The sequence below is a fragment of the Macrosteles quadrilineatus genome, unplaced genomic scaffold, assembly GCF_028750875.1.
Source record: "Macrosteles quadrilineatus isolate MER2022 unplaced genomic scaffold, UCM_ALF_1.0 Scaffold_1__1_contigs__length_201487025, whole genome shotgun sequence".
In the NCBI taxonomy this organism is placed as follows: domain Eukaryota; kingdom Metazoa; phylum Arthropoda; class Insecta; order Hemiptera; family Cicadellidae; genus Macrosteles; species Macrosteles quadrilineatus.
Genome location: NW_026542594.1, coordinates 140,437,107 through 140,452,324, shown reverse-complemented (window position 1 = coordinate 140,452,324; position 15,218 = coordinate 140,437,107). Strand labels below are relative to the sequence as shown.

General features: G+C 31.9%; 1 protein-coding gene across 1 annotated transcript; it reads right to left on the bottom strand.

The window, feature by feature from the left end:
• Window positions 1–12,786: 12,786 nt before the first annotated feature.
• Window positions 12,787–15,213, bottom strand: LOC129001017 (uncharacterized). Its single transcript, XM_054428151.1, has 5 exons — window positions 15,193–15,213; window positions 14,825–14,945; window positions 13,841–14,042; window positions 13,238–13,456; window positions 12,787–13,157 (listed from the first exon to the last, which is right to left on the bottom strand). The coding sequence occupies exons 1-5, from the start codon at window positions 15,211–15,213 to the stop codon at window positions 12,995–12,997; spliced, it is 726 nt and encodes a 241-aa protein (XP_054284126.1). The 3' UTR covers window positions 12,787–12,994.
• Window positions 15,214–15,218: the final 5 nt, after the last annotated feature.

Here is a 15,218-nt window from a genome sequence, read left to right as displayed (position 1 = left end):
TCTAATTCCCAGTGATGGGTACAGTGACAAACTTCATCTCGATAGTAATAGTGAGGTGACATTAATTTGGTTTTGAGGTAAAAATCTGCTAGGTATATTTTTACCAGTATAAAATGAATGTCCCCTCCAAATGAAAATGACAACACATTATGAGCTAAGTAGGGTCTGTCTTTAATTGCATCAAGTCCGACAAACGCATAAAGGAGACCCATACTACTGTTAGTGGCTATTTACCCCTTCTATGTTTTACGGGTCTCTGTTGCTTTGTTAGTCACATAGTCTGTAAAGCTGTGGAGGATTCATGTGTCAAAATGTACAATGTAGTTTTTAAATTAAGTACACAGTTAGAATGTTATCAGTTTAAAATAAATACAAAGTGTTCTCATATTTGCTTCAATAGCTAAGCACTTAATCCAGTAGTACTCTTTAATCACACAGTAATAACCAGACCACTAAACCTGATTGATAAAAAAGTGTTGTCTATAAGCATTAGCCATATCACATTAGCATGTCGCCTAGTTTCACATTTTAAACATAAATTTCGTTAGTCAAATGTATGTTTATTATTAGTCTACTGCTATCTTTGTATAGCTTACTTTGTGCTAGAATTGAAGCTACAACTCTGAACGTATATCCAGCAAACGTAGTTATGATATGGCACACCTTAACAAACTCTTTTGTAAATTCGATCAACAGGTGTGCATGTTATCGTCAGACATTTTGCTAACCTATGATAAATTATGGACATTATTTTAATGTTAGCTCACTAAGCATAGTTTTATAATCCAGAGTTTAAAATCAATTTCAACTCTTAATAACTGGATATAATTTTTTTATTATGCAAAATCTTGATTTTTACCACCTACCTGACCTATTTAAGTCATAAGTCATATGACATATTAAGACCTATTAAGTCATAAATCATAAGTCCATTTGTATAAAATTCACAGGTTAAAATAAAGGTTATCATATTAAATTCTTTAAATTTTTTAACTTAAACCTAAAATAGGATTTAAAGGGCATACATAAACCTGCGATTCTCCTATTTTAAATTCAGTTAGCTTCAAGAATATTTATGGAGTGATGCAAACTTATCAGTTGGTAGCTTAATCGCGTAAACTTTGCTTCTACCGTGCAACAACACCCTACTTTAGCGGCCTTAAGATAAGTTACTCTTGCTTCAATATAAGGGGATTACTAAAACTCAAGTTAAAGCCAAAAGAAAAATATGATTTTTCAGTTTTACCAGAGTAAAAATATTTTACTATTACTAATTATTAGTAATAGTCATATTAATAATTTGCAAGTACTTATTGGTGTCAAACAGATGCACATGTATAATATCAATAAATGTTTCTTGTACCCTTAATAAAATGTCCTGAGAAAATCATGAATTTGGTACTGTCTATCTTGAAATTTGGTTTGTTATCATCAAATTGTTTATCGGATTTTGAAGTTTTTGAAGGATATTAATATTAGTGTTCTCAGATTCTGAAGAACAGAGGTTTCTGTACAAAACATTGACATATTATGGGATTTAATTTGTCAATTTACTTCTCTATTTAGCTGCTTAAATATTATATCCACATGAATATTAATTTCAACGAACTATAATTTTGGCTTCTTAAAATGAAAAAGTACAGCACTGTTTGCAACTCAAAGTAAAATGTTTGTGTTGTACAATTAAATTTAAATTCTAAAATTTACCTCAAATTTATACTTTACAATTGCTTAGCATGTTAATAAGTTCAGAGTCAAACTTAATATTTTAAAATATTATTATTACATCTATTGTAGTTTTACCTATTTATTTCCTCATAAAAAATATTAAATCGTTTTTGTTCAACTGGCTTTCACCGCTCTGAAAGCAGTCGTAGTTTATTTTATGGACAACCATCGCAATTTGTAATAACATGCGATTGAAGTTTTAAATTATGGTTTGATTCTAAACTAACCTGACCTAACTCATCCTAAAATAACCTACAGTACAGTATGTGTAGATAATCATAGAATGTTTACACGAAAAATCATAGTGGTAGTGAATTAACGTAATAGGTCCCGGATAATTGTTTGTATGTACAACATTTAACATACTCCAGTTTTACTTATGTTTATCAATGTTGTCCAAGGAGTGATGATTGCATGTCTCGACTACACGCACTCGCTGTGTGAAGTTGTTGTTGCCAAGTTGTCGTTGCCAAGTTGAACTTCGCCATCTGTGCAGCTACAAACTTCGACATTCGCGGCCGACCTTTCATGAATTGCAGCTTCCGTTTAACTACGATCACAAAAGGTAATCTAATTGGCAATGCAAAAGGCAAGGTAAGGAAATGTAATGTAAATGTAAGGTTATATAGGTGAAAAAAGGTAAAAGTTAAAACCAATTAATGTACAATTCAATTCAATTCAATTTTTTACGTAATTAGATTTTTTGACAGTTTTAACTGCAGTAAATACATTTTTAGACCGTATATAAATTATTTACAACATCTTAAGGAAATCGTCGAAGCCGTTTTGGGATCTTTCTTTGAGATACAAGGAAACATTGCTCATAATAGGATATCCAAAAATTAAATATATTTATGTCAGTAAAGGTTACCAATATAACATAATCATTTGCTAATTATACATTTATGATATTTTCTCCACTTCACATCGTTAATTCTGGATGTCCAAATTTGTTAGAGTTAAGTGTATGGTTAAGCCTTCCTTGGTTTTTAAAAGATGATTCAAGCAGGGAATTTCATGCAGTGTGTACAACACACGTCCAAGGTCAACTTTGGGGTTTTTTATAAAAAAAGCTTACCTCTGAAAAACAATTTTTATATATACCTATATAACTTTTTTCAACAACAATCACGAAATAGTAGAGTTAAGTAATATATACATTAATAGGCAAGCATGTTTCTTGAAAACCTTTTTTCTCAGCTGGTGTGCATCGCAGGGAAAATCTACGCATACTTTTAGAAAAATATTTTCCTGTAAATGTGGAGTATCCCTTTATAAATTAAAATATGTTCAAATAAAGTAAGGACAAACAATTCATTTTAAATTAAAAAAAATTAACATGGGCCCTATGGGTTGCGATGCTGGTGACGAAATAACAACGAAATATAAACAGAAAATCAAAACAAATGGAATAAATTCCAATCACATTTTTACAGCGTTTTATTTTACAGCGCTGGGTGAAAATGTACACAATGTACAGTAGTGTCATTGACTATTGGGTCAAATAGTAATATTTGCCAGGATATGGTATATGATCACGTCTGGGAAACAATTCGATATCATATCTGAATAATGTGGATATTTGTACACAAAAGGAAATACTGTTCGTAATACATTCCCACAAGAATGCATTACACACAAAATGCATTTCATTGACCATAAAATTCCCGTATATCTAGTTTACAAGATTAATTTAAATACTTGTAAATGTTAAACGATATATTTAGATAAGGTATTTGGGCTACTAATTCAATCATTTAAATTCACGTTAAGCATTACTTCTTTGTTTTAGTTAGCATAGATGAAGTACAAATATGGTAACTTTCATTTGTTTACTGCTTGAAAATACGAGTACCTGTTGTAAATTATCACTTGATATTGCGTGTAGAGTTAACTGTTGTCATTTCCAGCAACGTTTATAGTAGTTGTGTTACAGTTGTGGGATGGCTGATTACTCTGCAGAAGTCTAGAGGTATTCAGTAACAACTTAACAGACAACTCCTCCGAGTTTCCACTGACCAAATCCTCCAAGTTGCAGAACAGAACCTCAGACACAGTCTGTACTAATTACAAAATCTACTCCATTGTATTCTCCTAATTATTATTTTAAATATCTTCAAGAAAAAAAATATTTATCCTATTCAATGTGAATTTCCGTTCATTTTTTTCATACTGTTTACCATTTTAATATTATGTTGTTCATCATAAAAGATAACATTAGCTTGTTTATAATATATTTCAATGTGAAATGATAGTGTACTCTTATTTTCTAGTAATTTGTATTCAATGAAATATTATATTTTCATCAATTTAATCATTTAAGGAAGAAGTTTCATTTTTGAGTTTTCTCAAAGGGGATTAACTATTACATTAGCTTTCATCGGAAGGCCTATATCTGGGTACTTTGTCGTACAAAATTTCGTTCGTGTTACCAAATAATATTGCTTATGACGTTGATTATCGTCCATATCTTGTATACTCAATGTAACTAACTATCTTATATTATTGTAATACTATGTAGTGTATTGTAACAACATGACTTAACACTTTTAACTAAAGCCTACATAAATTATCACAAGAATATAAATCTTTTAGGTTGTCTCATTATAATATAAATTGTGTTTTAAGATATTTCAAAGTTCGGTAAGATTTAAAGCATGATGCTTACCGACACCAAAGTTTTTAAGATTAGGGATTCTAAATTCAGGGACGACAAGATCTTCTCATGAATTATTTAGATCCGTAGTTATTATCAGCGAAATTCATGGAACAAAACGGTTCCACTTTTTAAACAGCCATTCGTTTAAAAACGCATGTAGTCCTATGTTTGGTTGTAGTATTATTAGTACAACTACGATCCAGTAACAATACTAGTTGTAAGTTTTATTATTGAAAATATTTACTTATTTCCTATTTATTTTGATTTTTATTGACTTGAGTCGAAATACAATATCTCGTTGAACATCAGCGTGTTCAATTGATTTAAAACCATTACTTACCAAAATAGTGTTTGATATCCAATATTAAACACGACAATGATAAATCATATGAATTCGTCTATATCTCTATCACCATATTGATAATTTTACACTCTCTTGAATTCTTAGTCAGTGACAAAGTTTCACTTAAGTTAACAAATTAAAGTTTTATATCTTTAAATGACAAACTAACCAACAATAACCCAGTTGGGCTGCTCGTGAATAGCTGAGTTCAAACTGGTCGTTTGAACTAGTTTACCATTTTGACTTTTCATACTCCTCGTGTCCACGAACCAGTGTCAGTTCACAATCATAGCCTTTAGCAGATGATCGTCCTAGTTCTGTCATATGTTCTGGTAAGAAACAAACCAACGTACTTACTGGACTCATGAAGAAGAAGAAGAAGCCACCTGATCGATCACCGAGTATTGCACGGTGATGAATGGAGAGATCGTCGAAACCTAACCTGCATGTTTGGGAATAAAAATTAGATATTTATCTCGAGAGTTTTACAGACGACGTGGGATAACGTCAAGACAGTCTATGGATATCATCTCTCAATGTATTCTTTTTCTTTAACAACGAAGGTAGTATATTTCATATAGTATATATAGTATATATAGTATATATTTCATATAGTATATAGTGATATTTCATAACACGGTTTTGATAATGCACTATTTTATGTGAAGCTCAGTTGCTCTAAAAGATACTGTACAAGATAATACTAATACTATGTCCAATACCAAGCCATATTACCTGCTTTGCTGAATCAATTGTTGTTCATTATGGGATTGGTTTTGAAATACATCTTAAATGTTCAGTAAATAAACTATGTAACCGTAGTTCAAATTGATCATACCAAATCTTTTCCTTTAAATGAAGTGGTTGGTGGATTTGCACATTCTTCTGTCATATTGCTTCAAATACGTAAACAAAATACAATCACTAATTCAAATTTATAATTTTTTTCTCACATTCTCAACATGGCAATTTGTTATCGCTGAGCAAAATTACAAAGTTTAATAAGGCCCCTGTTTGGTGTTTGATGTACAACGTTTAAAGTGAAATATTTTGGCTCCTCGGCCACAACATGTACTGCTTTATAATCCTATAACCCAACCCCAATATAACTTGCATATTTCCCCGCAATATTGTGTTGTTGTAATACAATTTAACATCGCCACTTTGCAGACTTCAGATTATTAATAATTTATTGTATAGTAAAATACCCCCACCACAGCGAACCAACAAACTAAGTGAATTTCAGTTTGCCTGATTGTATTTTGACTCAAATATCTCCATAACAGTTTCAGATTTATTCCTTATTTAAATAACAGGAATAAATCTGTTTGCTGCTACAGGGAAAGTAATAAAGTAAAGTATTAAGTAAAATGTCAATAGTTTAGTTTGAAATAAATACACTGTCCAAGTTTTATCAAATTATGTTCATAAACAATTAAACTACAATAATTTACTCATTCTCTATAAAAATAACATAAGAATATCAAATTTGCATGTATTTTTTTTATTTTCTCCTTAACTTTCAACATAACAACGTTTCGATATACTCTTATTTTGGTTTTTTAAGCTTTATAAAATTGTTTACAAAGCAATTGATGAAATTTTATGTTTTTCGTGTCGAAAATGAGAAACCCCCATTTTTCCCAATAAAAACCCTCATTAACCCCCGTTAGCATGTCCGATTATGCTGGTTTGTGAACTTGTTCAAATTAACACAGGTTTACACGTTTGTACTAAATTTCATCAATAATTGATCACTTTTGATTGAGTTCTCGTGCTAACGGGCTCATACATACTTACACAGCAATGTAAATAAATTTGCAGTAGTATAGGTTGTCGCCGCCGTTTTTTGTGGTTCGAGGTTTTTGGGCCAACTCCCCCCCTCCCCCCCCCCCCCTCAACACTCCCCTCTGCCCCATGCACAATTGCTAGTACATCTACCATTCCCCTTTCCAGTTGATATATTATATTTCTATTTCAAAATCATGTATGTGTGTGGTTTGCACGCGAACTAGGCTCATGGCGCGGGCGCGCTCCCGGCTCATGGCGTGCTCCCTTGGACATCCTTAGTGGAAATCCATGAGTTTTGGCTACTTGGGAATCCAAGCCATTTGACATACAATAAATCACCCTTCCTCCTAATTACCTTTTCTACCAAATACATGTCTTTATACTTGGTCTTTAACAATTCCTCTGTGTAGAATCCTCCTCTGATTATATTACCATTTTCATCTTTCAAGATATAAGTCACAGGCTTTGTATTCTTAACTTCTGCTATTGTAAATAGTTCCCCTGCCAAATTCGGAGTATAACCTTTACTAAACACATGTTTATACTTAGAAATCCTTACACTATCACCCACCCATATCTTGGCTTTTTAACTTGCACTACTTTAGAAGTCCTTTCATGCAACCTCTCATACACATATTTACTATTCTTAATATTTACTTGGTTAGGCTTCATACCTATAGATCTATGCACCTTATTATTATATTTTCTAATTAACTTTGAAAGTAAATCCAACCATTTATAACTCCCCTGAGCACTAAATTCTCTATATAACCAATTCTTTAAAGTTCTCTGAAACCTCTCCACAATTGCAGCCTTAGTTGTAGAAAATGTGTGATAGTGATTAATATTTAGTTTGCTAAAATATTGATTAAAAAATTCTTTTCCATTGTCCGATTGAATGTTTTTAACCCTCTTTGGTAGAATGGTTTTAATGGCTTCTGTAACCACCAACCCTGTCTTATTCTTTAGTGGAGCAGCATAAGCTTTTTTTAGAAAATGTATCTATTAAAGTTAAAATATATTTATTGCTGGATTTTTAACCATTTTGCCATATCTCAAATAGTTTTCGAGATATAAGTATTTTAAAACAATATTATGGACTTAAAAAATGTCAAGGTGTGCAAAAATGTCAAAAACTCTGGACTTTGAAATTTTTCATGGTAACTGTTATTTGTACCCACATAAAATAATGTTAAAATGTTTGTTGGAATTTTTGATTTTTTATGTTGTAATATTATTTATAATCAAAAGTTGACACCCACTATGTGTGCCAGAATTTCAACCGTTTTGCCGTATCTCAAACCGTTTTCATAATATAAGCATTTTAAAACAATATTATGGACTTAAACAATTTTAGGTGGGTAAAAATGTAAAAAAAAAAACTATGAATAAGAAAGTACTATCTTTTGATGATGACAAGAGGTTTATTCTGGAAGATGACATTAATACTCTTGCTCTTGGTAATTATAAAATTGATCAAACGTAAATCTATAATTGCCGTTATTATTTAACCTTTCCATGTCTATTATAGAAAAGCCATATTAAGTTTTGTCCCAACTTTAGAGGAAGAGATTGTTAATTTGGTTAAATGAAATGTCATTACCAACATGATTGTTATACACATGTTTTAAAACTTAAATTGTCTTGTTTGGATAATATTAGGAAATTTACATTATAACATAAATGTTTGTGTACTTTGCTGCAAGATTTACACAAGTAAAAACAGTCAATATTTTTATGTCGACCTTTTGACAAAAATGGTGTAATATTTGGACTATTCATGTCATCAAATACAACAACTGACCGTGACTGTGATGTGAATTTTTGTGAACTTGTGTACTTCATCACACAAATTTCACATGAATAGTGAATTTCACTGTGACTGTGATGTAAATTCATGTGTACTTTATCACACACATTTCACACAACTTTTATAAATTTCACACAAATTTTACACAATTTGCGAAATTATGACAAAAATTTCACATGAATTGTGAATTTCACTGTGATTGTGATGTGAATTCGTGTGTACTTTATCACACATAATTCAAACAATTTTTATAAATTTCACAAAATTTTCTTATCTAATCTTAGTAAATTTCATCTAATTTACTATCAACTTACTCTTGCAAAAACTTTTTCAAGTTGCATTTTTATTGCTCAAACCTGGGGTATGATTTTGGTAACATATCAGATATTGTGTTAGGTTCAAACATATTTTTGTTTTTATTTGTTATAGAAAAGAAGATAAAATGTCCAGATCATTGTTCCAGGAAATACCCTGCACATTTAGGTGTAGGGTAAAAACGTTTGCTGCATACCCAGCATCATCCACAAATTTAGAAGAGTTTCTTTCCACTATACAACCAGAAATAGTAAATACTTTCCAGCAATGCTTAGAAACACTTGGCTCTTTTAAAGCCAATTTACTAGTAGAAGTGGAGTATTCAAATGGAGACGATGTGGTGACTATAAACCTAAATACCCCCGCCGCAGCAAACCTGCCGTCTAAGCGAATTTCCATTTAACTGAATTGATTTTCAATTGATCTATTTAAATAACATTAGGTTTAACGAGTACCTAGGTTTGCTGCTACAAGGAAACTAATAAATAGTGTGTTTTAAGTAAAATAATTATTGCTTAGTATAAAATGAATATATTTGCCAAGTTTTATCAAAAGATATCCATAAACAAGCAAACTACAACATTTTACAATATTCTCCATAAGAATAACATGGGAATTTTAAATTTAATTTTTTTTTAGTTTTCTCCGCAACCAATAACCGTACAAAAACACTTTGATATACTGAATTGTTTGTTTTTTTAAGCTCTTTAAGAAGGTTTAGAGAAAAAATGGAAAATTTTGTGTTTTGAGGGTCAAAAGTGAGAAAAACCAATTTTTACCCCATAAAACCCCCCATAAAATCCTGTTCCCATGGTCCGATCATGCTGGATCGCGAACTCATTCAAGTTTATCCCGCCTTACACCTTCAAACCAAATTTCATCAAAATCGGATAAAAATTACTCAAGTTATCGTGTTCACGGACACATATATATATAAATCTATATATATATATATATCTATATATATATATATACATATATAAAAATTTGAACGAATGGTGTTTTTGGCCTCTGGGGACATCAAAATGAAAAAGTAAATCGGTCCCGGGCCTAAGTCTTACCATGAGACCTACGGTAATAGCTACTTCCCTATAGGGAAATTCGCTAAAACAAAAAACAAGGGATTCTATAATTCTAGTAATTTGAAAGAGTTAGTTGATAGTGAATTAGACAAAATCAAGAATGAAATGCGAGAGTACCAGTTAAAGGGAAGTGGGCATACATTTTCAAATGTTAAAAAAGTTGAATTACGTGTAAACAGGCACTGTATATACTGAGATTTTATTTCGGTTATGTACATTGTAAATACATTTCTATTCTAATAGCCAATTTAGATTAGTCCATACAAACATTTTATTTTTATATGTACAACAAACAAGCCACCATTTATCTGTTAATAGTTGTAAAATTGTATGACGAATTTACATCATAGTCACAGCTAGTTGTTAAATAACATAAAATTTGTGTAAAAATTGTGTGAAATGTGTGAAATTTGAGTAAATTTTTTCACACAAATTCACTTCAAAGTTACAGTAAGTTGTAATATTGTGTGATATGTGTTAAATTTTTGTACAAATTGTGTGAAATGTGTGAAATTTGAGTAAAATCTTTCACACAAATTCACTTCAAAGTTACAGTAAGTTGTTATATTGTGTGAAGTGTTTGTACAAATTGTGTGAAATGTGTGAAAATTGTGTAAAATATTTTTACAAAAATTCACATCACAGTCAAAGTTAGTTGTTATATTGTATGAAATGTGTGAAATTTGTGTACAAATTGTGTGAAATGTGTGAAATATGAGTAACTAATTCACATCAAAGTCACGGGCCACAGTCAATTGTTGTGTTTAATGACATGAATAGTACAAATATTAAAACATTTTTGATATAAAAAATATAACTCCTTTTACTCATAGAAAAGTACACAAACACGTATATTAATATTCAAACAAACATCGTGTTTAAATTAATCAATCCAAAAATCTCTGACACTAATATCGGATTGATTTTAATAATTAACAAGGATAGGCTAAAACAAGTAGCAAATATTATTTTTATTTTCTTGTCGTACAGTATTGTACTTTTGTATATGTATGTTTGAATAACTTTTCCATTTAGATTAAAAGTTGTAGCTCATCATGATAATTGACTCTCAGATTTACATTGCATAGCCGTAGTGATTTGTCTATTATAATGATAACACAAAAGTAATATTATAAATAGTTCATGTTACAATTCAATATAATAAATGTATTTGTTATTGTATAGTATGTGCACTTGATGTTTACGACTCGAGGGGACAAATTTCAGAGTATTTTATGTAAAAACTCATATGTATTCTAGTAACAAATTTATAATAGTATTGATGACATATTGTACAATAAACCTCTTGACATCATGAAAATGTAGTACATTTTATCCCTAGTTAAGGTTTGAAGGTGATGATTTATAGATTTAATTCTTGCAACATTCTCATAGTAATCTTGGAACAGTTACAAGACAGATCAAATAATATAAGTCAATGGAGATGTTTAGCTTTGACAATATCTTTACTATATCCAGAGGTATCAAAAAAGTGCAAGTCACATTCTATTTCTTTGTAAAGGTCCTCTGTAACTATAGAAATCTTTTGTTCTTAAATTTGACATATAACTATATTTCGACTAAGTGGGTCTTGTATTAGTGTCTTCAATTTACAAGGTTGTAAGGTATTTTAAATTAATTTTTAATTTTAGAGTATTTTCTTGTAGCAAGACTTAAAATCACTTGTATCTCAAAAATGTCAAAAGATACAGCAAAACGATTAAAATTTAAGTATACTATATAATTTCCAACTTTTTATAAAAACCAATAATACATCTAAAAATTAAGAAAATGTTAAATATTATTTCATATGGATGACTCTAAAGGTAAGAGGTATTTATACAATATAACTGGAATAACATAAAAAGAGAATGACGATATTAAACCACTCGTACAACTAATGTATAGATAAGATAGAAATATAGACAACAACATATTATCAAACAACTGGAAAGGGAAAGTTTGCCCGCGCCATGAGCCTAGTTCGCGTGCAAACCACACACATACATGATTTTGAAATAGAAATATAATATATCAACTGGAAAGGGGAATGGTAGATGTACTAGCAATTGTGCATGGGGCAGAGGGGAGTGTTGAGGGGGGGAGGGGGGGAGTTGACCCAAAAACCTCGAACCACAAAAAACGGCGGCGACAACCTATACTACTATTTGCCTATATTTTAAAGGTGTACTTTAATCATACCTTATGCATTTTCCTCATAAAACCATATAATTCAACCTGTTAACTACTTGCCTATGTTTCCAAGCTATATTAATCCTTTTTCACGTAGGCATTCAACTAAATTTCAAATATAACGCTATAAAATGGAAAGTATAAAAGCAGAGTAATTAATATGAACAATTAGTTTTGTAACCATCTCCAGTCAATTATAATCTAACTGATTGCTAAAGAGCGCCTTTCAGCCGAATCTATCTGTAGCATTTTTTTGAAAACAATTAAAACATTAAATCATTCAGAATTAAATATTTTTTATCAAAAATAGAATTAATCAACGCTTTATTAATTACATGTTTTATCGATTATTATATCAAAAGCTGTGTTGCTGGTAAATTTAGGTAAAGAGAAACAGTTTATTTATAAATCAACCAACCTTGCAATTTTAACTTCGTCCACCAATCAAATTAGAAACCCCTTTAAAAGAAGAAAAATAAGTACAAGCAAATGTTATTGATTTACATTGATGGCTCCGTTATTTTAATCTATCATTTATTATTTCCAATTATAATCAAAAATGTACTGATACAGGGCTCTGGTACAGTGTGAAATGTTAACTTGTATAATATGAGAGCATAAAATCATAACTCTTAAACGTTTATAACTAAGGTCGTACAAAATCAGCAGATGGTCCAAGTGATGAATTAAGATAGTAAATGCTGTAACATAACATGTAAAACCTTTATCGAACGTATTCATAATGTTGTTTTATCGATCAAATTGACACTAATAAGAGATTTTAAGATATCGGAAGACTGACATATCATTGAATCTCTATATCAAATTTATTGTCGATTTATTAATAGTTATAGTTTTTTTTTTTTTTCAATTCAATGGCTATCACGTTTTCTTTGTTGACTCTTGTGATTTCCGATGCTTATTTCACACAGTTTGAGCGTTACGATTTTTGACAAGTTATTTACTGCAATTATGATGTAGTAACTTTGGTTATGGACAGTTGGAGATAAGGTTTTCTGTTTTCTGCTGTGTTTTATGTTTGACAGTATGTTATGGTGGACGCGTTACATGTGCTAGTAGTCCAGTAGGGATGTGCTGGTGAGGTCCCTCGTCTGTGACAGATTTGCTCGCACCACCTCCACCAGCTGTTTGGCGGTCTTGAGATGAGTCACCCTCTCCAACTCGTGGATATGTATTGGCACCTCAGACTGCATGTGTCTGTACAGCTCCAGTTTCCTGAACAATAACATCGGTGTGACAAGTAAGCAATACATCTTGAATGAGGATATTTCAACTCGTGAAGATGAGTCATTTACCTTTTCCTCAGGTTGGATGTCTTCCTATAGTTGACAATGGCGTAGTGGACTGTGTACGCGGGTGTGGTAGTGAGGACTGCCTCGCCAAAGTCCAAGAAGATGTGAAGGTCCGGTCTGAGGAGATCCTCTGGGTAGTGGAAGAACTCGGCAGAGATTGGAGGCAGAGCTCCGGCGTGGAACACCCTGGTCACTGTGAACGCCAGCTGCTCCGTCCAGTAACTGCAAACCATCCAAATTGAACAATAAAATAATATGTTTGAAGTGTTTCCATTTTTTTATTTTCCTTATATTATTTAGTTAAGTATGCTGTTGTGCACTGTATAAATACTATTATAAAAATACTCTTCCAATAACACAACATCAGTCTTTGATCCTTGTACACACATATAACCATGAATAAAGGAGATGACTATCCATACAAATCCAATAGCTGTATGCCTTCTATTTGGGAAAGGTGTACAAATAGATAACACTTGACGTACGTTAAACAACAACAACAATGGGATAATAAGTTTTACAGGAGAATGTGTCAAGTGTAACATTCTGGACGCTGATTAGCTCATACACTACTAGTCAAATACAATGGTATAACGAGAACTGTACCTGTTGACAACGACTGGGCGGTCCAGCGAGATCTGCACTTTGGCGTCGAATGCTGTGGCGTAGAGCGAGAGGAACTGTAGGGGTCGTCGCAGTGGGTGGCTGCCCATGAGCTGCGTACTGTACTTGCGTAGACACGGGGCCACCTGACTGATGAGTCGTCCTCCGAGGAGCTGGGCTAGCTTCTGGCCTATCACTGTCTTGCCTGTACAGTGTACACACAAAGATTACATATCATCTCGACATATTGGTCTTCTTGTACTTAATAGTGGTCTTTGTAAACTAGCCCAATCGCTTTTGATGCCAATGGTGTCAAATTTGGGCAATTAGTCGTATTGAGAATGTGACAGCAACATAACAAATGTTAAATGAACTGACCGATTGGCTTGAATATTATGTGGCTGTCAACAATTTACAAATTAATGTTAACAGCTCATCCTTGCTGTTTACAGCTCATCCTTGCTGTTTACAGCTTTCCTTGTTAGAAAAGTCTAAATCTTTTACTTACTTATTGAAATGCTTAACCAAAAGCATCATGCAATTAAATTTGATTGAATTTATCATATTTACAAAAATGATCATGCAAAACTGATTAAAATTGAAAATTCAAATTCAGGCATGCGTACAAATCCAGTGCCTATGTTTAAACTACTACTAAGTGAAATTCAATTCAGTATGTGTATACATTTCTAGTGTTATAGACGAGTCTTTTATGTAGTTGTGCCAATAATCATGGTCCAAGAAAATAATACGTTCCAGTAGTACAACTTTCACCAAAATCGTATAAAAACTGTATTCCTCGTATGAAATAACTAGGATTGAATTTTAGGAATTACGACTGAATGTAGTTCATAATTTGAATCGAACTAAAAACCAGCTTACGTTGAAAAGACATAAACGTGTGTGCTAATAGTAAGTACAGATGTTTTATGGTGTTTGCAGGAAATGTGTGTCTTATACTAAGTGATTTGTTTAGTGGGTACTGACTGGAGCGATGGTTGCCCTCGATGACAATGAAGGGTTTGCGCCGTTCCTCGGTCAGCACCGGCTCCTCGGTGTATCTGCACACACTCAGGTACGTGTCTATTATCTGCTTGGCTATCGGTGACTGTATACAGACCAATGGTGGTTAGTAATTGGTTATAACCTAGACAAATGTATCAAAAAATGTCTCCCCTTACATTTATTCTAACTTGAAGTATATCGTGTCCTTGAAATAAGACAAATTAGCTACTTAATTTCATTTAGTTACATAAATAATCTGTTTTATTTGTTATGAAAGATCCAAATTAAATCCCTCCACCCTATCCTTGCGCGGTAAAACTTAAAAATCTATGTAAAGATGATCGTCAGACTGGAACTAGAGCCTTCAGCATATTAG